The 23,747-nt window shown below is 39.5% G+C and overlaps 2 protein-coding genes across 2 annotated transcripts; one reads left to right on the forward strand and one right to left on the reverse strand.

The window, feature by feature from the left end:
* Window positions 1–534: 534 nt before the first annotated feature.
* On the reverse strand, window positions 535–17,723 carry LOC128056853 (N-acetyllactosaminide alpha-1,3-galactosyltransferase-like). The gene is made up of 5 exons (XM_052649671.1): window positions 17,644–17,723; window positions 15,903–15,935; window positions 13,240–13,293; window positions 5,491–5,628; window positions 535–1,228 (listed from the first exon to the last, which is right to left on the reverse strand). The coding sequence occupies exons 1-5, from the start codon at window positions 17,721–17,723 to the stop codon at window positions 535–537; spliced, it is 999 nt and encodes a 332-aa protein (XP_052505631.1).
* Window positions 17,724–22,283: 4,560 nt separating this feature from the next.
* Window positions 22,284–23,097, forward strand: LOC128056502 (calcium load-activated calcium channel-like). The gene has a single exon (XM_052649280.1). The coding sequence runs from the start codon at window positions 22,324–22,326 to the stop codon at window positions 22,888–22,890; it is 567 nt and encodes a 188-aa protein (XP_052505240.1). The 5' UTR covers window positions 22,284–22,323; the 3' UTR covers window positions 22,891–23,097.
* Window positions 23,098–23,747: the final 650 nt, after the last annotated feature.

Raw genomic sequence — 23,747 nt, forward strand, 5'->3', positions numbered from 1 at the left:
ATTAAAAAGTTAAAAAGAAAAAAAAAAACAGTTCTTTTTGAATAACCCGGTTTTCTAGTAACTGTCTGCCCATCTGGTGGCAGCTTTAATGTCCTCAAAATTTTACATAGAGAGTAGATTAGTATAGTTGCACCGATTTCCCTTATCCATACCCCTAGATTATCCCTTTCCTTAAGCAATGTAAGAAATATATATCTAGCTGGATCAGTGAAAATATTTCAGATTTCATTTTCTCCTGACAGATTCTATTTTGTCCAATGTGATCCAAAAAAAATACTTCCTCAAAATTCACACGAGATATGAGAACACTATATTTCCATCTGATGTCAATATATTCCTTCTGTTACTGCTATACCCTATGCTATATGATTCAAAGAGAAAGGTGATGAAAAGTATGAATATAATTGTGTTGGTGAGTTTGTCATTCTATTAGTGATTATTTTTATGGTGCTAAAATTTGTCAAGTACTAATTTTTTAAAGACAAGACCAAATGATGCTTTTAAATTCAGCAACACAAAGAAAGGACTATAAAATTACACTGACTGTCTAAGAAAATCATAGTTTTTAAAAGCCCAATAGAGTTTGAAAGTGCCATTCTTAATACTATTAGGTCCAGACTGATCCCAGCAGTATTCTGGTGACAAGATTTTAGTGGGTTTATGGAGGAAAAAATACTTGTTCAAGTGACTTTCATCATGCCACACTGCCTCAATGTTATTTTTCTTGTCATTCATGATTCCTCTGAAGCACTCCCTAGCAATATTGAGAACCTGAACGGGAGTACCGCCAAATACAGCAGCATGGTAATAAAAGTCCCCCTTACCAATAGGTATATATGCTTCTGATAATTGACTCCTCTCATAAGGTAACTCTGTAGGACTCGTCTTATACCAATGAGCGTGTAACTGACCTACTGATTCCCCCAGAGTCTCCAGTCCATATTTTTGTACAAAGATTTGATCCACATCCATGCAGAAGAGGAAGTCAACTTCATATTGGATGTGATCCGCAACGTGTTCACTGATGGTCTTCATGCGCATCATACTGATGTCTTGCCATCTCTTCTCTTGCTTTATTTCAAAAATTTTCAGCATTCGGAGGGGAGCCAGATCTACCCAGGGCACCTTAGAGAAGTCATCTATGAGGACGTAAATGATGACTTTCTGGCCAACCATAAAATATTTATCAGCTGAGTTTATAAATGTGTGCAAATAACGGTCAACGTATCTGTGAAGTAAATAAGAAGCAATTAAGTTCATTTTCTTGTATGTTAGTGAAACACATACTATTTAAATTACACTTACTATAGTTTTATCGAAAAATGCTACTAAGGAAGCAAACATTAGATATGCTTCTTGAGTTGTATTTAAGTAGTGTAAAAGTGAAATTGTCTGCCTTTCCTCTCCCTGGTGAGGTTTTATGGATCAGAGGAGAAAAGAGGAATTTCTCACAAGAGGGAATGAAACTTGGTGAGATCAGAAACCTGAACCGTGCCCAGCACAAAACAAAAGCCTGAATTTTCAGGGTTATCAGAGCAGTTGGGACTTGCTTTAGAGGTTGTAGGCAGGAAAGGTCATAGGTCATTGCAAGAGCAGTTACTGATGCCTGTGGCTTACTTAGAGTAGTTAGTTATGCATAAAAAGTCAGAGGCGACACACTTTGTGTCTGCTGTCAGCACTGGTTTCTTATTTTGCCCTATGCCCTTTAATATGGTGCTAAGATTGCTGGGCTGAAGGTAAACTTTCTCATTTCCAATCTCTCCAGCCAGTTAAGGATTCTTGTAGTAATAAATGGCCTCAGGTAAATTCAAAAAAGAAAAGGTAATACATGTGACTAGTTCAAATGATGCTTATATATATGATCACTAGAAATAAGTTCTGGATATTGATCAGAGTCTTAAGAAATACGACAGATGGAGTCAGGAGAAAACTCTAGTTTGGAGTATCTAAAATTATTAGGTACATTATGAAAAAATATCACTTAAAATATTATATTGAGCTGGAAGCTAGCAACTCAAATCCAAAGTCCATATTTATCCATATTTATTTTACGGTTAGTGCTTTTGTGTCATACTTCAGGAATCTTTGCCCCCTCAAAGTAGTGAAAATACTCTCCTATATGTTTTTCTAGTCACTTTCTTGTTTTATCTTTCATATTTAAGTCTATTATCCATTTGAGTTAATTTTTGTCTATGCTGTGATATGGGGCTGTTTTGTGTCAGTCTCTGCCTATTGATAGTGATGTTATCAGCTAGGAGTGCCTGGGGGCACTCACTGGAGTCCCTACTACTTGTGGTAAGAGATCCCTACTTCCCACCAGACATCACCAGAGCCTACATTATGGCTGGACCAGTCTTTGTCATTCTTATTATAATCTCAAGGAGCACCTCAACAGCAACCATAGGGAACTTTGAGAAAATAAGCTTTATTAATCACAAATCCTAGAGGATACGTGGCATGCCTGGGGCCACACGGTGAGGTCAAAAGTTGGAGGTGGTGGGAGAGAGAGAAAGAGAGAGAAACACAAAGGCCCTAGGGTTCTGCCTTTACTGGGTTGAGGGTGGGGTGCCTAGGGTTTTGCAAGTTCACTCTGTTGACAAATTTTAAACGTAAAAGCGGAAGTTAAAGCAAGGGAGGGGAAAAATGGGGTCATGCAAGTGGTCATTTATGTAGATCAGATCACTCAGGACTTTCTAAAAGGAAGATTTCATGGGTATGGGGACTTGGCTCTTTATCTAGTTGTTTAGCTAGTAAGCAATATTTCTATTTGAGATGGATGTCTTTAAAGTGGATATCTCAGGGGATTCCCTGGTGGTCCAGTGGTTACGACTCTGCCCTTTTATGGCACAGGGCCCAAGTTTTCTCCCTGGTCAGGGAACTAAGATCCCACAAGCTGTACATTGTGGCCAATGAATAAATAAATAAAATGGATGTCTCAGCAATCAATCAAAAGCTTAATATCAGGCGTTTAGAATTTTAAAAAAAACTTACTGTCGCTACAGTGGCAAACATTTTTTCCCCCAATTTTTAAAATATTTTCTGTGTTGAAATGCTATTAGACTTCCTACCCTGGATCTTAGCAAGGCCTGCTTCCCAGTTGGTGCTAGTGGTAAAGAACCTGCCTGCCAATACAGGAGACTTAAGAGATGTTGGTTCAGTCCCTGGATTGGGAAGATCCCCTGGAGAAAGAAAAGGCAACCCACTCCAGTATTCTTGCCTGGAAAATCCCATGGACAGAGAACCCTGGCAGGCTACAGTCCATAGGTTCGCAAAGAATCAGACACGACTGAAGCTTAGCATAGCATTAGATTTACAGAAAAGTTGCAGATATATTACAGAGTTCCCACATATGCTCTACCCACCTTCCCCTAATAGTAATATATTATATAACCATAGTACATTTGTCAAAACTAGGAAATTATCAGTGGTAAACGACTATTAGCTAAACCACAGATTTTATGTGATTTTCACCAGCTTCTTCCCTAATGACCTTTTCGGTTTCCAGGATCCAATCCAGAACACACTGCATTCAGTCACTAGTCTCTTCTAGTCTCCCTAGTCTCTTCCACGCTGTCAATTTCTCTTCTTGTTAGTCATGACCCTGACCGTGTATTTTGTAAAATGGCCTTCAGTTTGTGTTTCTCTGATTTTTTTCTTCAGTTCAGTTCAGTTGCTCAGTCGTGTCCGACTATTTGCGACCCCATGAATCGCAGCACGCCAGGCCTCCCTGTCCATCACCAACTCCCAGAGTTCACTCATAAGCAGTCAGACTTATCAGTCTTTTCCTTTATGATTAGTAGTTTCTATGTCTTGATTAATAAATCCTTTTCTATCCTGAGTTCGTGAAGATACAGTTTTTCTTTTAACTATTGGTCTTCAAACTACCTAGTAATTGATGTTTGTATGTTTGTACATGATATGCTATAAAGGTACAATTTAAGTTTTCCTGTGTTGACATTTTCTCCAACATCATTTATGGAAGTCTTTCCCTACAGGTCTCTACAGTGCTATTGCCAATAAACAGGAAGTCTTTAATATTTGCATGGCATTTTTCTGTTTTATTTTATTGGCTTAATTGTTCATTCCTGTAGCAGATATTCATGTTGAAATTTTCCATATAGATACTTTAAATCTATCCTCCTAGTTTCAGTCCCACCTATACTCCTAATTTCAGAGGAAATTGATGCCATTTATTCCTGAGCTTTCAGAGGTTCTTTAAAACAGAGTCAGGGTTTCATGGTGAGGTTACTGAAGCTGTGGTTTCAGTGCCCCTTCCCTTATACAGTACCCTTTTAAGACCCTGCGTTCTATTCAGGAGGGTGAAGGAAGGAACCAGAAACTCCATCTGTGTCCTGAAGGTAGAAGTACTGCCCCAGAATAGGGTCACTCCCCGGGATCTTGTTACAGATCCTGGGGCAGCAACTTGAAGAGACCACAGTGAGTCTCGGGAGGAGGTCATGGGAAACTTCTTCAGTAAGGAGTCTTCCCTTCCTCCTCCCTTTCTTCCTCTTTCTGTTTTCTTTTAATTAAACAATAAATTACTACCAATATTTAACAGCAAGTTGCTATAAAGCTGATAACTTTACCATTTTAATGAGTGATAAGTATTGTTCAACTTAATACTTTTTTGTACTCTTTTTGGTATGATTTTGATATCAAGGCAGAATTTGCTTCATAAAATGATTTGGGATGTGTTCCTTTCTAGTCTCTTTTCTGAAAAAGATTGTGTAGAATTGATGTTAATTTTTCTTTAAGTATTCGGTAGAATTCTCTGATGAAACTATCTGCGCCTGAGGACTTTGAAAGTGAAAGTCCTTTCTTTGTGACCCCATGGACTATATATAGTCCATGGAATTCTCCAGGCCAGAATACTGGAGTGGGTAGTTGTTCCCTTCCCAAAGGGACTATCCCAACCCAGGGATCAAACCCAGGTCTCCTGCATTGCAAGCAGATTCTTTACTAGCTGAGCCACCAGGGAAGCCCCTTTGGGAGTTTTTAAAATTATACATTCTATTTCCTCAATAGATATAGGGTTATTCAAATGATCTGTTTCATGTTGGGTGAATTGTGGTTGTTTGTGCTTTATACGATCCGTGTCCTCTAAGTTGTCAGATATGTAGAGAATGTTATACTGTTTCCTGATTATCCTTTTAAAGTCTACAAGGTCTGAGGTGATATACCCTGTTTCTTTCCCAATATTTATAATTTGCATTATTTTTTTTTCTTGGCTAGTCTTCCTGGGTGATTATGGATTTTATTGAGGTTTTCTTTTTCCCCAAAGAACCACATTTTTGTTTCATTGATTTTTCTCTAAGACTTTTCTGTTTTCAATTTCATGGATTTCTGCTCTCACCTTTATTACTTCCTTATTTCTGCTTTCTTTGGCTTTATTTTGTTCTACTTTTTCTAAATTCTTGAGGTAGATTATTGATAATCTCCCATTTTCTAAAATAAAACACCTGAATATAAAGGTCATTCAGCAATACCTACCTTCCCACAGCAAACACAGTCAACCCCACAGTAATTTTATGACTTGCGTAATAATTTTCCAGCACCACTTCATCATAAGTGCCATGCCACACAACTGGAGCTGCCCAGCTGGTAGTTACGTTTGAGCGATTTATGGCACTGTAAGGAAGATATAAGAATTATGAGCAAAATACTTTTAATAAAATTGTAGTAGATATTGCTAATGTATAAAGCCTATGTCTGATTGCAGTATTTCCTTATTTCTAACCCAGAGCCTTGATGGCATGATAAACAGAAGAAACAGTTTATCAGAAATGACTCAGTTCAGTTCAGTTCAGTCGCTCAGTTGTGTCCGACTCTTTGCGATCTCATGAACCGCAGCACGCCAGGCCTTCCTGTCCATCACCAACTCCCAGAGTTCACCCAAACTCATGTCCATTGAGTCGGTGATGCCATCCAATCACATTACCCTCTGTCGTCCCCTTCTCCTTCTGCCCTCAGTCTTTTCCAGCATCAGGGTCTTTTCAAATGAGTCAGCTCTTCGTATCAGGTGGCCAAAGTATTGGAGTTTCTTCAACATCAGTCCTTCCAATGAACACCCAGGACTGATCTCCTTCAGAATGGACTGGTTGGATCTCCTTGCAGTCCAAGGGACTCTCAAGAGTCTTCTCCAACACCACAGTTCAAAACCATCAATTCTTTGGTGCTCAGCTTTCTTCACAGTCCAACTCTCACGTCCACACATGACTACTGGAAAAACCATAGCCTTGACTAGATGGACCTATGTTAACAAAGTAATGTCTCTGCTTTTTAATATGCTGTCTAAGTTGGTCATAACTTTCCTTCCAAGGGGTAAGCACCTTTTAATTTCATGGCTGAATCATTAGGGTGAGATCATTACAAAAGTACATGTACTGATTATATTATTGTTCCAACATCTTTGAGGATGCATAGTTGAAATATCACGCAAAGTCTAAAGTAACAATTTCTCTTACAGTTGGACAAGATCTACCGTCTTAAGCTATGGACACTGATTCTTTTCAGAAGCACTATTTTAAAACGCAAACTTCCCAGTTTTCATAATCTGAAATGCTGCCAGTGTTAACATTGTTGCATACTATCAGAATCAACTTTGTCAGAACTTTGGAAGATAGCCAAATATTTAGAGCAACCAAGCAAATGTTATCTCAAAAAGAAAAAAAAAAAAAAAGACTCAATATGGTAGGACTAGAAAACCTTTGAGGTATTCTAACCTAGCCTTGCACCAATGCTCTTCCTAGTATAACAGTGGCATTGAAAAGACAAAACCATACTATGTTCTCAGTGTGGGTATCTGACTCAGTGGGGAGAAGAGTGGATCTAATTCCCAGCGATTGTGTTTATCTTTTTAAGCTACCTGAGAGTTCCTTGAAGGATTGACTCATAGTGCTTTTTTTCTTGTACTTAACATTCTCTGAGAATTGAAGGGGAGGGTATTCCTTGAAAAAAAGTTGTAAAAGAACAAGCCCCTTTCACCTGAAACAAAAGATTTCAGTTAAACACTAGATATGCTGAAAGCCTGGGGAGGAAACATTTGAAAGACAGTTCTTTGGGAAGTAAGGGCTTTGACAAGATCCCATGCGTCAATCAGACACACACAGAACGAGGAACTGAGGAATCCATGCACACGTTCAGGGCAGAACGAACATTCAGGAAAGACCTGTGAAGATCCTAGGCTTTCACCTCCGACAGATATTTAGGCTCAGGGCACACAAGAAGTGAAAGCTAAGGCAGAGTTATAAGCGACTGGGCTGTGTTGAAGGCGGGCGCAAACACAGAGCCAGTCTTTAAAGAATGTAAGTGTCTTCTTCTCTTTGTTTTGTTTTCCTCTCTTTTCTGTTTTTTTCCTTCTCCTTCTCCTCCTCCTCCTTCATTTTCTCTTCCTCCTCCTTCTCCCCTCTAACACCTCCCTCTCTCAGGTTTTAGGCACTTATAGGAAATCTCTGTCAAACAACTTGCTGGCTACAACCTAAGGGTAGCTCAGAGACTTCTGGGACCAAACAAGAAAAAGAATACAGTCTTTTAAAAAATAGTTTAGAAAAGCCACTAAGCAAACAACCATAAGAAAAGAAAGATCTCATATTAATAGCCTCACCTTCCACCTTAAAGGGAAAAAGGGGGGAAACTAGAAAAAAAGGGAAAAACAAGACCAAACAAACAACCAAGAGCAAATAAGAACAACAAACTCTGAGAAGGCAAAAGTATCTGATTTTCAGAGAAACTATATTATAATACTCAAAATGTCTAGTTTTTAACCAAAATTTAAGAGTTATCCAAATAAAGAAGAATGTACAGCCCATTCACAGGAAAACAAATAAATGAGAACTGTCCAGACATTGACTGAGTTTTTCTAAAAAGACTTTAAGTCCACCTTTTAATATATGCTTAACATGCTAAATGGCAACCCACTCCAGTATTCTTGCCTGGAGAATCCCACGGACGGAGGAGCTTGGTGGGCTATAGTCCACAGGGTTGCAGAGAGTCGGACGCGACTGAGCGACTTCACTTTCAACGTGCTAAAGGAAGCCACGGACAGAGAACTAAAGAAAACCAGAAGAACATTGTCTTAACAAATAGAGAATATTAAAGATACAAATTATAAAAACAAATGAAATAGAAATACTGAAGTTGAGACGTGTATAGCTGAAAGGAAAAAATTCACTTTAGGATGTCAACAGAAGATTTGAGCAGGCAAAAGAACAAATCAGACACACACAGAACACTTTATCCAACGACAGAGTACATGTCCTTCTCAAACACACATGGAATACTCTCCAGGATAAATCTCATCTTAGACCATAAGACAAGGCTCAATCACCTTATAGTGACTGGAAACATACAAACTATCTTTTCCAAGGATACTGGAATGAAATGAGAAATCAGTAACAGAAATAAGTCTAGAACATTCATAAACACCTGGAAATTAAACAACCCACCTAGACAACCAATGTGCCAAAGGAAAAAAATCATAAGGGAAAAAAACAAAAACAAAAAACTCCAAAATCATGAGGAAATTAGAAAAGAAATTGAGATAAATCAAAATGAAGGTATAACATGCTAACCCTTATGGGAGACAGTGAAAATCAGTACTCAGAGGGAAATGTATGGCTGTAAACATCCATGTTTTAAAAAAGAAAGATCTCATATTAGTCACCACACATTCCACCTTAAGGGGAAAAAAGGGGGAAACTGGGAAAAAAAAAAAGGGAAAAACAAAACTAAAGGCAACAGAAAGAAGAAATAATAAAGACTGGCTCAGAGAGAACTGAATAGAGAAAAAAAATGACAGAATCAATGAAGCCAAAAGTCAATTCTTTGCAAAGATTAATGAAACTGGCATACCTTTAATTAAACTGACCAGGAGAAAATCAGAGATGACTCAAATTATTAAAATCAAGAACAGAAATGGGGACATTTTTATAGACCTTATAGATGAAATGGATAAATTTCTAGAAAGACACAAACTACTAAAACTGGTTCAAGAAGAACTAGAAAATCTTAGAGACCTATAACAAATAAAGGTAATTGAAGATCTGCTAACAAAGAAAGACCAGGATCAGATGGTTTAACTGCTGAATTCTACCAAACACTTCAAGAATTAACCCCAATTACATTCTCAAAGTCTTCCAAAGAAATAGAACTTTCTAACTCATTCTGTGAGGCCAATATTACTTTGATGTCAAAGCCAGACAAAGACATCTCAAGATCAACATCATTAGTCATTACAGAAATGTAAATCAGAACTATAATAAGATATTTCACATACACTAGAATGGCCATAACATAACACACACCCCCAGCAAAACAAAAAATAGCAGGTGTTGGAAAGGATGCAGAGAAACTGAAACACTCATACATTGTTGATGGGAACATAAAATGATGTAACCGTGTGGAAAAGAGTTTGGTGGTTTCTCAAAAAGTTTAATTTAGGATTACCATGTACCCAGTAAACCCACTTATGGATATATACCCAAGGAAACTGAAAGTATGATTTAAAATGAAAACTTGTGCATGAATGTTTATAGCACCATTACTTATAATAGCCCCAAAGTGGAAACAACCTAATATCCATTTACTGGTGAATGGATGTGTGGTGTATCCATACCATGGAATATTATTCAGCTATGAAAAGGAATGAAATACTGATATATGCTACAATATAGATGAATCTTTAAAACATGCAAAGCAAAAGAGACACAGATGTATAGACCAGTCTTTTGGACTCTGTGGGAGAGGGAGAGGGTGGGATGATTTGGGAGAATGGCATTGAAACACGTATAATATCATATAAGAAATGAATCACCAGTCTAGGTTTGATGCAGGATACAGGATGCTTGGGGCTGGTGCAGTGGGTTGACCCAGAGAGATGATACAGGGAGGGAGGTGGGAGGCAGGGTTCAGGATTGGGAATACGTGTACACCCGTGGCAGATCCATGTTGATGTATGGCAAAATCAATACAATATTGTAAAGTAAAAAAAAATAATAATAAAATCTGGAAAATAAATAAATAAAACATGCAAAGTGAAAGAAGTCAGACATTAAAAAAATAACAAAACATACTATGCTCCCTTCATAGGAAATGTCCAGAAGAGTCAAGTCCAGAGAGATGGAAAGCAGATTTGTGTTTGTCAAGGAGCAGGGAATGAGAAGTTACTTCTTAATGGGCAGAGCTTCTTTTTTTCTATGATGAAGATATTCTGGAATTAGATAGCTAGAGCTGTACATTTCTAAAGGACTTATTTACTCAAGTTTTTGGTGGCGCTAGGTCCTGGTTGCTGCACAGGCGTTTCTCTAGTTGAGCAGGGGCTGCTCTTCATTGTGGTGCATGGGCTTCTCATTGAGTGGCTTCCCTTGCTGTGGAGCACAGGCTCCAGGCTCTGCGGGCTTCAGTAGTTGCAGCATGCGGGCTCAGTAGTTTTGGCCCATGGGCTTAGCTGCTCTGCAGCGTGTGGAGTCTTTGTGCATCAGGGATTAAGCAAGTTCCCTTGCATTGCAAGACATATTCTTAACTACTGGACCACCGGGAAAGCCCCAAATTGTACATTTTTAAACAATTAAAATAGTGAATTTTATATTATGTGTATTCAAATCTATAAAAAAAAAAAAAGACAATCCATTGTGTGGGATAAAGAGAAGAGATATAAACAGGCAGTTTACAAAAGTGAATGTCTAAGTGGCCAATATTCATATGAAAATGTGTTCAGCTTTAATGATCATCAATGAAAAAAATGAAAAATGCAATAGGAGTTGACATGCAGCAAGAGAAAGATTCCATTAGCTGTTTCAGAGCTTGTTATGGACTGAATGTCTCCTCCAGATTCATGTGTTGAAGGTGTAACCCCAGTCTGAATATTTGGAGATAGGGCCTTTAGAGAAGTAATTAAGGTTAAACGGGACTTCCCCGGTGGCTCAGATGGTAAAGAGCCTGACTACAATGCAGGAGGCCTGGGTTTGATACCTGGGTCGGAAAGACCCCCTGGAGAAGAGAAAGGCAACCCACTCCAGTATTCTTGCCTGGAGAATTCCATGGGCAGAGGAGCCTGGTGGGCTACAGTCCATGGAATCGCAAAGAGTCAGACACGACTGAGCAACTAACAGGTTAAGGTTAAATGAGGTCATAAGAACAGGGCCAAAGCCAACAGGGCTGGTGTCCTTATAAGAGTAAGAGACACCCGGGAGGTGTACACAGAGAAAAAGCCTTGTGAGGACACAGCAAGGAGACAGGCAGCTGCAAGTCAAGAAGAGAGACCTCAGAAGCAACCAAACTTGCCAACACCTTGATCTTCTATTTCCAGCCTTCAGAAACAGGAGAAAATAAATCTCTGCTGTTTAAACACACACACACCCCGCCAAAGAAAAAGGAATGGAGATCGAAACTTAAAAGTAGCCCACTGAGGCCAGTTCATTCTAAAGGAGATCAGTCCTGGGTGTTCTTTGGAAGGACTGATGCTAAAGCTGAAACTCCAGTACTTTGGCCACCTCATGTGAAGAGCTGACTCATTGGAAAAGACTCTGATGCTGGGAGGGACTGGGGGCAGGAGGAGAAGAGGATGACAGAGGATGAGATGGCTGGATGGCATCACTGACTCGATGGACATGAGTCTGAGTGAACTCCGGGAGCTGGTGATGGACAGGGAGGCCTGGCATGCTGCAATTCATGGGGTCGCAAAGAGTCGGACACGACTGAGCGACTGGACTGAACTGAACTGATTTGGAATCTACTTAAATGATTATATGGTTTTGTCCTTTTTTCACCTGTTGTGATTGATCAGTACCTTGAATTATGAGGCTATAACTTACCTGTCTTATTAGGGGGATGCTGTATCAGTTATTAAGCTATTGTCTTTCAAAGTTAAACCCACCACAGTATACCCTGCTTTATTATGTTGAGCTGGGACACTGCAAATCACATTTCTCCTTTGCCAATGGGCACCCTGGTAGGCTCTACTAATAGAGGGCATTGGAGGAAAATTACAAGTTTGGAGGAAGAAGAAACTTGCTCTTTTCTGTTTCCTGTGGGCTTCTTGTCTGCATCCTGTTCCTGCAAGTCCCATTCCAGGAATGCATCTTTACCACAGCAATAGCAGTTCTTTTCCTGAGCAATTGAATCCAACTTTCAGTTTTTGCAACACGTGCAGAACCAGTCTCGCCGTGCTCCTCCTTAGAAGGGCTGGTTCTCTGCCCCAAGAGGCATCCCTGGAGCTGAGAGGCACCCACACCAGGTAAGCAACAGCGGAGTTTAAGCCCTGTGAGATTTGTCTCTAAGTTTTTAAGGTGTAATAATTCCAGTCCCTTCCTTTTCTTTCTTCAGAACCAGGGAAAATAATTACTTCCTATAGCTGTTCCCTCTGTGACACCTTAGAGCTGTATTTTCCATTTTTCAGGTTACCTAGTTAACGACTTTATGGCTGTCCATGGGTGCTAAGTTGTTTTAGAAGTGTCTGACTCTTTGTGACTCCATAGCCTGCCAGGCTCCTCTGTTCATGGGATTCTCCAGGCAAGAATACTGGGGTGTCATGCCCTCCTTCAGGGGATCTTCCCAACCCAGGGATCAAACTGACATCTCTGAGGTCTCCTGCATTGGCAGGTTCTTCCGCTAGCATCACCTGGGAAGCCCCTTAACGACTATATGGTAATCAGCAATTCTTTATACTTAAAACTCTGTTTAAATAGCTGGTATGCTTTGTATGATCTGATTAGATCAGACAAATGTAGTGATATTGTGGGAGGATGAGTCATGGATCATTATCCAGTAACTGGATGTCTCCTTTCAAAGTTTTAATTGAGACAGGTCCTCAGATCTACAGCATCAAGGTGAAAGACTGGTGCATAGAGTAAGAAGATGGAGGCAGAGAGCCCAGAAGAAAGCTGTTGTATTAAAGCACGAAGTGCACAGACAGCCCACCCACATGATCTGGGCTTTGGTTCTCTCATTGGTGAAATGAGGAGAAACAATCAAACGATCTCAAATGTACCCTTACATCTGGTGACTCTCTGTCATTCTAGGGTGCTTTGTGTTTCTATCATCTAAATTCTCATTCACAGAGGACATAGGTCCTAATGTCCATTTCCAGTTGATCTCGGCTACTGCTTATTTTTTTAAATAACCATCAAAGATCTATCTGCTCTCCAGCATTTGGAATGCCAGTCACAGTATTTTTGCCATCTGTTAATTCCTATTGAGCAATCTACAGATTAATCTCACATGTATTAGATCTGAAATTCTTACTTGGGAAAAAACCAGTCTGATAGCTTTAATTCTTCTGTTTGAGTATTCACAGACCTATTAGGAAAAATAATGCAAAGAGTCATATAATATAGAGAGAGTTTGAGATGTATTATCAAATGTAAAATGCAAAATAAGCATGAAGCAGAAAATTAATAATGAACTTTGATGGTTGTGGCATGGAAAAATCATGATTTCCACCCTGAGCGTAATTCTCTGTGCTTCCCAGGAGTCTATCTGTTCCCACAAGTTCTCATTCTCATCTTCTAATTCACAGAGAAAATGGCAATTATCAGACGGAAGCTCCCTCAACTTTCTGCAACCTCATCCCCAAATTTACCTGTAGTGACTTCTACCCCAATGAGAATATATTCCTTTTTTTTTACCTAAGGTTGCCCTTAAATATCCGATCTGCTCAGCGGCCCTGATGCGATCATTATTCTCAGAAGGATTTTTCTTAAGTTCTCTGTTTGCTCAACTGACAATCTTCTGGGCATTTTTCTGTGGCTTCAAGTTCTTATATATAATGATACTTCTCCCATAAATTTAGTATACCCAACTGTGTTCTGAAGTCTTCTACTTGAATTTTGCACAGATGCTACCAAAGGAAGACGTTCAAAGTCATCATCTTTGCCCCAAAGTAGGTCCTCTTCCTATGTCGCCATAGCTCACTGAATCTGCTTGGATTTGCACGGCAGAAACAGGAGCGTCATTCTCCACTCAGAGCCCCTCTGAATCCCAACATCAAACCCACCATTAAACCCGGATGGTTTTACCTCCAAAACATCTCAAATCCATCCCCTATCTCCATTCCCTGCTAGCATATGACTTCAGGTCAGCATCGTTCCTTGTCTGGGCTACTACCAAAGCCTCCTCATTGGCCTCACTGTTCAGTTTTTAAAAGTTCGTGTACCTTTGAAAAGGTACACAAATGGAAAGAGCACGATATAATGAACCTTCCTTCATATTTCTATCCATGTAATTAGCGATGCGCTGCCCTCTGCTTATCCCTGCATTTTCCCTTTTCAACTGATTCACATTCTATTTCTTGGAGAATGAAATGGTAAACCACTCCAGTACTCTTGCCTGGAGAATCCCATGGACTGAGAAGCCTGGTAGGCTGCAGTCCACAGGGTCACAGAGTCGGACACGACTGAGCGACTTCACCTTCACCCATGCTCTATTTCCACTCTGCTTCCAATAACATGTTTCTGAAGCTCCAATGTTACCAATCATTATTCTATTTAACAATGTCCACTGTCCTAAGGATCATGTCCATATTCCTTATAGAGCCATGATATTCTGCATGATCTGACGCTTCACACTGTTCCACCCACCTCTCCTACCTAGCCCCACATTGACAGTTTTTCAGACTCACTGGCCTTTTGTTAGTCCCTTAAACACGCCACAGGTTCCACCAGCTAATTCCCACATAGCATTTAGGTCTCATTTAAATATCCCTTCTTAAGGGGAGTATTCCCTAATTTGCCAGATACATTTAGATTTCTTTCATTAATACTTATTGAATACTTTCCTAAGTATTATCTAATTCAATCCACTCCTATGAAATAAACTGAAGCACAACTTTTATTATCTTGTCCATAGTCACATAGTAGGTGAAAAGACCAGCAATTGTGCCTGAGCCCTTGCTTTTCCTCTTTCATAAAAGCTCTATGGCACTCTTGCTAAGACACCCTGGGAGAGCTGATTCTGGACTGAGATAAGGGGATTAGACAGCTGTGGAGCTGAGTCATATGTCACGAGATTGTTTTTGTGCCTATGTACACAGACGGGAGTAACTGCAATGTTGGAATGTGGCCGAGATGTGACATTCTACCAGGCACCGCTTCCATCAATAACAATGCCTTGGATGATAAGTATTACTATGCTACAGCTATAGACTCCTGATGCTAAGGAGAGCTAATATTAATAAGAGGATGATTGTTAGGTTGTATTGCACTGAATACATTTTGGCAGAAAGCATTTTAATCCATTCTTTCTCGCAGCATCTGCTGTAGCAGGCTTTCCTTGAATGTTCCCACCTTTGCCTGGGATTTTCCTGCCTTTTTCAGGTGATGGAGAGTTCCGATGCCCTGGTCTTAGTGGGGATGTTGCAATCGTGGAACCATGAGAGAGACAAGGACCCTAAAGGCAACAAGCAACACAAAGGAAAGTTGCTTTCACTTCACTATGTGTGTTTCCGTGAGCACAGGGAGAAGTAGAGGAACACCTGATGATACTGAATCTTGGACAAACTTTGAGGAAGCTTCCTCTCTGCACACACTCTGATGGCATGGTTTTTCGGGTGGTGTGTGATTCATACCTGGGGGTCTTTTAGCCAATACTCAACTCCCATGCGTTTCCCCAGAGCTTTAAAAGATCCAGGGTTCCTGTAGGCTGGCTTCTGGCTTCTGTAACACGCTTCCTCTAACCAGGTCTCACTCCTCTATCAGAGATAGCACCCTGCCAGACTGCTCTTTCTTTGACTCCTGGTACTCCGACCTTAAACAAATATCTCCACTTGTAAATACCTTAATTTGTAAAGTTGCTTGGGTTTGCCCTGCCTTTTGGTTTACCCTGCCAAGGACTTGCAGATAGTCCACTGCCCTCCAACTGATTTAGTCTTCAAAGAAGAAGTCATTGCCTATTTGTGGATAAAGACTTACCAGCACTGATAGATCCTCTGTACTTTCTTTGTGCTTAGAATAAATGAAAAGCATTGTATTAATTTCAAACTTATATAAAGGGTTTCCACATTTAATATAATTAGAGTTATTTCCCTGGGACTTCCCTGGTGGCTCAGCGGTAAAGAATCTGCCTGCAATGCAGGAGACGTAGGTTCAGTCCCTGGGTTGGGAAGATCCCCTGGAGGAGGGAATGGCTACCCACTCCAGTATTCTTGTCTGGAGAATTCCATGAACAGAGAAGCCTGGCAGGCCATAGTCCATGGGGTCGCAAAGTGTAGGACATGACTGAAGCAACTTAGCAAGCAAACAGAGTTCAGTTCAGTCCAGTCGCTCAGTCATGTCCAACTCTTTGCGACTCCATGAACCACAGCACGCCAGGCCTCCCTGTCCATCACCAATTCCCGCAGTTCACCCAAACTCATGTCCATTGAGTTGGTGATGCCATCCAACCATCTCGTCCTCTGTTGTCCCCTTCTCCTTCTGCCCTTAATCTTTCCCAGCATCAGGGTCTTTTCAAATGAGTCAGCTCTTCGCATCAGGTGGCCAAAGTATTGGAGTTTCAGCTTCAACATCAGTCCTACCAATGAACACCCAGGACTTATATCCCTATAAACCTATTCATTTTATTACCTAATTTTGTTATCTAATAGTACCAAATATTTAATGAAAATGTAATGTTATATATGAAATATTTGCCTACCCCTCAAATTCGTATGTTGAAGCCCCTAACTTCTAAGGTGATGGCATTAGGAGGTAGGGCTTTTGGGGGTGATTAGATCATGAGGATGGAGCCCTCATGAATGCGATTGGTGCCCTTGGAAAAGAGACCCCATGGCAGAGACTTTTCTGCTCCTGAAGGACACATTGGGAAGAGCTGTGTATGAACTAGAAAGTGTGTCCTCAACAGACACCAAATCTGTTGGTGCCTTGATCCTGGACTTCTCAACCTCCAGAACTGTGAGAAATTTCTGTAGTTCATAAGCCAACCAGTCTATGGAATTTTGTTAAAGTAGCTTAAAATAGACTAAGACACACAGTAGGTGCCAAATACATTGTTGGTTATAGAGATACAGGAATGAACACGATAAAAATCATTACAATCATGACTGCATGCTACATCGGAAAAAAACAAGTAATTATTCGAGATACAAATGACAGAGAAGTTTACTTAATAACATTTAAACAATGGCATTTGTGGGAATTCCCTGATGGTCCAACGGTTAGGACTCTTCTTTCACTGCCAAAAGCCATGCAGCACAGCCAAAGAAACCAAGCAAAAGAAAAAACAATGAAATTTCCTAATTTCCAATGAACGCTCTCCACTTGCTCAAATATGTGGAGGACAAATACCACACCTAATGTGAGAAGTCACCAATACTAGGGACTTTTTTTTTAATGCCACCCATGTAAAAATGGCAGTTTACAACATGTACTAACATTACACTGTCATTAATTACATGGTAACTGTCTTGGTAGCTTCACATTGCTTCTCCGAGTACATATGGACTTACAGAAATTACATTACCTTTGATCACGTTAGAAAGAAAGAACTTTTATGCTGAAGCCTATGTTTATGCTAATATATTTGGATATAATGGGGCATATTTGGATCAATATATTTGGAGGATGATTCAATCAGGGGGAAAATTTATCACCTTTCTGAATACCCTAGATCCTTTACCAACATGAGAATAAAATATCATTAATTTTTTAAAGTTACCTGAAATGGTACATTCTCTGAAAGGTCCACAGAAACAATAAAAATAATAACAATTGAATTGTTTTCCTTTGGTATCTCATTCTTTCCTGGGAATAAAGAGAAACAGATGAAACTAGATTAAATAAAGCAGAATGCACAGAGTATGCTGTGCTGACTCCTACTTCTCCATGACTGAAACTGTAATAAATGAAGTGATACACATTGGTTGGGGTGGTGTAAGGCACCTCTGATCCTTGGATATCTCCCCGTATGAAAATGTAAAGTCAGTAGAAACACAATTTGAGCTAGCTTCCCAAAGACTTAGGACATTAGCTGGCCTAAGCTGGCCTTAATACAAGAGATCTTAAAACTTCACATCTTTTCTGACGTACAAAGGGTTCTTTTCCTACAGAAATGAAAAATATAAAAGCCACTTCCAAGCCTAACTCACAGGGTGGGTGTCAGAGAAAGGGACTGTTATGAAAATACTTAATTGGACTCTAAAAAGTTGTATAGTTATGAAGGAATTAATTATTTTAATTAAACAGTATTATGAAGATCATTCTAAGAAAGGTGATAGGATCAGTAACAGCATAAAATATATGCTCTTTCTCGAAAGTATTTGAATATAAAATTGATTCAGATCACTGGCTGGTGGTTAAACTATCATTTTTAGATTATTTGTATACTGACCTTGGAATTTGAGCCAAGTTTACAAAACTCCTTTGTGATACTTAATCTAAGGAATATGAAATCCTCTGTGTACAGAAAAGGAACTTGATATGACTCAATGGTTGACATTAAGGACAAACTCTTACCTTTTGTTTCACAAAGATTACATAGGAATTTTATACAGCTCTTCTCAGAGACAATGTTTATGGTATAGTGGTTTGGGGATTCAGGTAGCGAATCCTAAGAGAGTAGACAGTTCTCAGGCAGAACATTTTGAGATCTTTGAAAAATCGTGAATCAGATAACCAAGTATTGGTTCTGTGATGCCCACCAGTTTGTGTGTTTATTATTTCAGTCTCCTGTGATTGATGATGTCATCAAATTCTCTCTTGATGATGAAAGAATTAGACATTGTTGCTCTAACAATTCATATGCCAGTAGCTTCTCTTTGTCATTACCAGGGGACTAGCTTTTGTCCAACTAAAAAAACATGACTTAAGTTTCTTTCTTTCCTTGGGGATTTTTTAAAGGTTCATAATACAGTTTTAACTGGTGTATAATTTAAACAAAGTAAAACACATGCAATGTAAGTGTACAGTTCATTGGATTTGTAACAAATGTACATGTGTATGTAAAAACTTCTTTAAGAACATCTCCATAACCCCAAAACGTTTCCTGTGCCCCATGGAGTTACTACCTTCCCACACCCAGGAAACCAGTTTTCCGATTCTATTACCATAGCTGAGCTAGTCCTGCTCTAAAACTTCACGTAAATAGAATGGTACTGATTCACTTGTTGTATTTGGCTTTTCTCACTCCAAATTTTGCAACTCATCACTGTTATTGTGTGTATTTCACACCATGCAAAAAGTTAATTCAACATGAATTACAGATCTAAGCATAAAAGCCAAAGTAACAAGTTTTCTAAAAAGATATTTTGTTTATTTTTATTGGAGGCTAATTACTTTACAATACTGTAGCGGTTTCTGCCATACATTGACATGAATCAGCCATGATGTACATGTGTCCCCCCATCGTGAACCCCTGTCTCCCCTCCCTCCCCATCCCATCCCTCAGGGTTGTCCCAGGGCACCGGCTTTGAGTGCCCTGTTTCATGCATTGAACTTGGACTGGTCATCTATTTCACATATGGTAATAGACATGTTTCAATGCTATTCTCTCAAATCATCCCACCTTCACCTTCTCCCACAGAGTCCAAAAGTCTGTTCTCTACATCTGTGTCTCTTTTGCTGTCTCGCATATAGGGTTATTGTTACCATCTTTCTAAATTCCATATATGCATTAATATACTGTATTGGTGTTTTTCTTTCTGACTTACTTCACTCTGTATAATAGGCTCCAGTTTCATCTACCTCATTAGAACTGGTTCGAATGCATTCTTTCAATGGCTGAATAATATTCCACTGTGTACATGTACCACAGACTTCTTATCCATTCATCTGCCGATAGACATCTAGGTTGCTTCCATGTCCTAGCTATTGTAAACAGTGCTGCGATGAACATTGGGGTACACGTGTCTTTCTATTCTGGTTTCCTCGGTGTGTATGCCCAGCAGTGGGATTGCTGGGTCATAAGGCAGTTCTATTTTCAGTTTTTTAAGGTATCTCCCACACTGTTCTCCATAGTGGCTGTACTAGTTTGCATTCCCACCAACAATGTAAGAGGGTTCCCTTTTCCCCACACCCTCTCCAGCATTTATTGTTTGTAGATTTTTTGATAGCAGCCATTCTGACTGGCATGAGAGGTACCTCATTGTGGTTTTGATTTGCATTTCTCTGATATGAGTGATGTTGAACATCTTTTCCTGTGTTTGTTAGCCATCTGTATGTCTTCTTTGGAGAAATGTCTGTTTAGTTCTTTGGTCCATTTTTTGATTGGGTCATTTAATTTTCTGATATTGAGCTGCATGAGCTGCTTGTACATTTTTGAGATTAATTCTTTGTCAGTTGCTTCATTTGCTATTTTCTCCCATTCTGAAGGCTGTCTTTTCACCTTGCTTATAGTTTCCTTCGTTGTGCAAAAGCTTTTAAGTTTAATTAGGTCCCATTTGTTTATTTTTGCTTTTATTTCCATTACTCTCAGAGGTGGGTCATAGAGGATCCTGCTGTGATTTATGTCAGAGAGTATTTTGCTTTTAGAGAAAAGCATAGGAGAATATCTTTGTAATTTGGGGGTAGATAAATGTCCCTTAGGTGACAGAAAACAACAGCTGAAAAAATGATAAAGTATACTTCATCAAAGTTAGAAAATCTTTAGCTCATCATAATATACCATTCAAAAAAAGAATAAGGAAGCCATTATTGTTCACCAATGGTTTACAATTACCTGAAATAATACAAACAGGATTCAGGGCTTCCCTGGTGGCTCAGATGGGAAAGAATCTGCCTGCAATGTGGGAGACCCAGATTCACTCCCTGCATTGGGAAGATCCCCTGGAGAAGGGAATGGCTGCCCACTCCCCTATTCTTGCCTGGGAAATCCCATGGACAGAGGATCCTGGAGGGCTACAGTCCATGGGATCTCAAAGAGTTGGACACAACTGAGTGACTAACACTTGGTAAATTGATGCTTTTGAATTGTGGTGCTGGAGAAGACTCCTGAGAGTCCCTTGGACAGCAAGGAGATCAAACAAGTCAATCCTAAAGGAAGTCAATCCTGAATTTTCATTGGAAGGACTGATGCTGAAGCTAAAGTTTCAATATTTTGGCCACTTGATACAAAGAGTTAACTCATTGGAAAAGACCCTGATGCTGGGAAAGCTTGAAGGCAAAAAGAGAAGAGGGGGGCAGAGGATGAGATGCTTTGATGGCATCACCTACTCAATGGACATAAATTTGAGCAAATTCCAGGAGATAGTGAAGGACAGGGAAGCCTGGCATGATGCAGTTCATGGGGTCACAAAGAGTTGGACATGACTGAGCAACTAACACTTTCACTTTATACATGATTCATATACAAAATAAAAGCTGTATCAATGTTAGAGATTTTCTGTTGATTTCAGTTCTTCCTAGAAGAAAAAAAGAAGGTGGTGAAGGAGGATAACTTAGTTAAATTAGTGCAGAATTAGAATCTCTTTTGGATCACAACTGAATACGTTATACCAGACTAATGCTCCCATATATTATATAATAGTCATATGCTCTGGGTTAAATTTAAAGAAAAAGTTAAATAAAATTATCAGTGTCTGAAGGTAAATGAGAAAGACTGAAAATATGCCAGTCCTTGAAGGGAGGGAAGTATATTGGGTAAAATTCACATTTATACAGCTTTTCATCTGAGGTTATCCCTCAATTCACATAGAGCTAAGTGGCTAGAACTCAATAGAAAGACTTGAAGAGTCAGAGGATAGAGTTGTTAAGGAGGCTGAAAAGCGTAGGGAAATCCCAGAAAAACGGATACACAGAATGAGGTACCCCAAAGTTGGCATAGAAACTCTTACCAAAACCTTGGATGACAATTTAATTGTCCATGCATAGGAAAGACTTCAGTTTCCCCAGGAGATAGCAACATTTACAAGGCTATAAAAATTGAGTAATTTCAACTGATGCCTCCTGCAATAGAAATAGGTTTCGGACTTTAGGTCCAGATCAGTTAACTAACTGTCCAAACCAAAATCATCACTCTACAGAGGGAAATAACAGATCCAGAATTTCTACATGCCATCCATAATGCCAGATAGGAATATGTGACACATACTGACAAGAAATGAACCCCAATATAACTCAAACATTGGAAATGGTAAATAAGGACTTTAAAGCAGCTTTTATTAAAAAAAAAAAATGTTTGAGCATTTAATGGACAGCTTGTTCAAAATGAGTGAACAGGTAGGAATCAGCAAATGAATGAAAGCAATTAAAAACTAGAACTTTAAAAGTACTATATTTGAGCAGAGTCAGTGTGTTACTCCGCGGTCCTGAAATCTAGGAAAGTCGTTTTCGCTTCGCTTTCCCTGGCTGTCAAGGGCTTCCCCCCTGGAGGGTGGGAGTGCAGAGAGTGAACCGACGCGAGATGAGCACGATGTTCGCAGACACGCTGCTCATCGTTTTTATCTCCGTGTGCACGGCTCTGCTTGCCGAAGGTATAACTTGGGTCCTAGTGTACAGGACAGACAAGTACAAGAGACTGAAGGCAGAAGTGGAAAAACAGAGTAAAAAATTGGAAAAGAAGAAGGAAACAATAACAGAGTCAGCTGGTCGACAACAAAAAAAGAAAATCGAGCGGCAAGAAGAGAAACTGAAGAATAACAACAGAGATCTGTCAATGGTTCGAATGAAATCCATGTTTGCAATTGACTTTTGTTTTACTGCCTTAATGGGAATGTTTAATTCCATATTTGATGGCAGAGTGGTGGCAAAGCTCCCTTTCACCCCCCTGTCCTATATCCAAGGACTGTCTCTCCGAAATCTGCTTGGGGATGACACCACAGACTGTTCCTTCATCTTCCTGTATATTCTCTGTACCATGTCAATTCGACAGAACATCCAGAAGATTCTTGGCCTTGCCCCTTCGCGAGCTGCCACCAAGCAGGCAGGTGGATTTCTTGGCCCTCCACCTCCTTCTGGGAAGTTTTCTTGAAATCAAGAAGAACCCTATATTTCTGTCATTCTTTTCAGATATTCAAATCAGACCCAGCAACTATTTTACAGCAAGAGCCATAGGCAGCCTTAGCACTTGGGCTAATTTCTAGATTTGAGTTATTTTTAGGCTTTTGGGGGGGTATAATTTGAATAAGAACGGTACCTAACAAACGTGATGGTGCTTTTGGTTACAGACTAATTTTTTTTTAAACAAGTGTGTTGATTAAATAAGCCCAGGTGATGTTTATGTAATGAGAAACAAATTTGTATTTTGCTTACATTAATATTTCTGTGGGGTCAGCTTTCAAGTATGTGCCATGTGCCGTGTATCGTGGAAGTTGGCTCTCCATGGGCATTTTGAGATCTGGAAGAAAAATTTAGTTTATATGACTCTTAATTGAAACTATATATTGTGTTTTGTTTTGTTTTTTAAGCCGAATACATGACCTGAGATCTAATAAAAGAGGCTAGAATTTTACTTATTTCATTTAAAAAAAAAAAAAGTACTATATTTGAAATAAAAATGTTAGCGGGTGGACTTACAAAGAAATTAGACACTGTGGAAGGAAAGGTCAATGAAATGAAAGGTAGATCAATGTTAATCACCCATTGTGACAAAGAGAGGAAATTAAAATTTACTTACAGTTAAACTGTATTCAGAAGTTATCTTCACTACTCACATAGGGAAGTTTCTCTTTTTGTGAGAACCTCTCCAAGATGGGGGCCATCGGGAGGCAGGTAAGAAGGTGGCGGTGGTGGAACCAGGGGATGCGATGCTCTTTAGTTGGACAAATAGGGTGGTGAGGCATGAATCAGTATAAAAATGTTATGAAACCTATTTTAAAGCCCATCTCC

Source organism: Budorcas taxicolor, chromosome 11 (genome assembly GCF_023091745.1).
Source record: "Budorcas taxicolor isolate Tak-1 chromosome 11, Takin1.1, whole genome shotgun sequence".
Lineage (NCBI taxonomy): Eukaryota > Metazoa > Chordata > Mammalia > Artiodactyla > Bovidae > Budorcas > Budorcas taxicolor.

Excerpts from the sequence above, each read along its gene's own strand:
- LOC128056502 (XM_052649280.1), top strand. The coding sequence starts at position 22,324 with ATGAGCACGATGTTCGCAGACACGCTGCTCATCGTTTTTATCTCCGTG.
- LOC128056853 (XM_052649671.1), bottom strand. The coding sequence starts at position 17,723 with ATGAGATACCAAAGGAAAACAATTCAATTGTTATTATTTTTATTGTTT. Across the intron at positions 5,629-13,239 it reads TCAGACTGGTTTTTTCCCAA|TGCCATAAATCGCTCAAACG; the intron begins GTAAGAATTTCA and ends TCTTCCTTACAG. Across the intron at positions 1,229-5,490 it reads ACTGTGTTTGCTGTGGGAAG|ATACGTTGACCGTTATTTGC; the intron begins GTAGGTATTGCT and ends TTTACTTCACAG.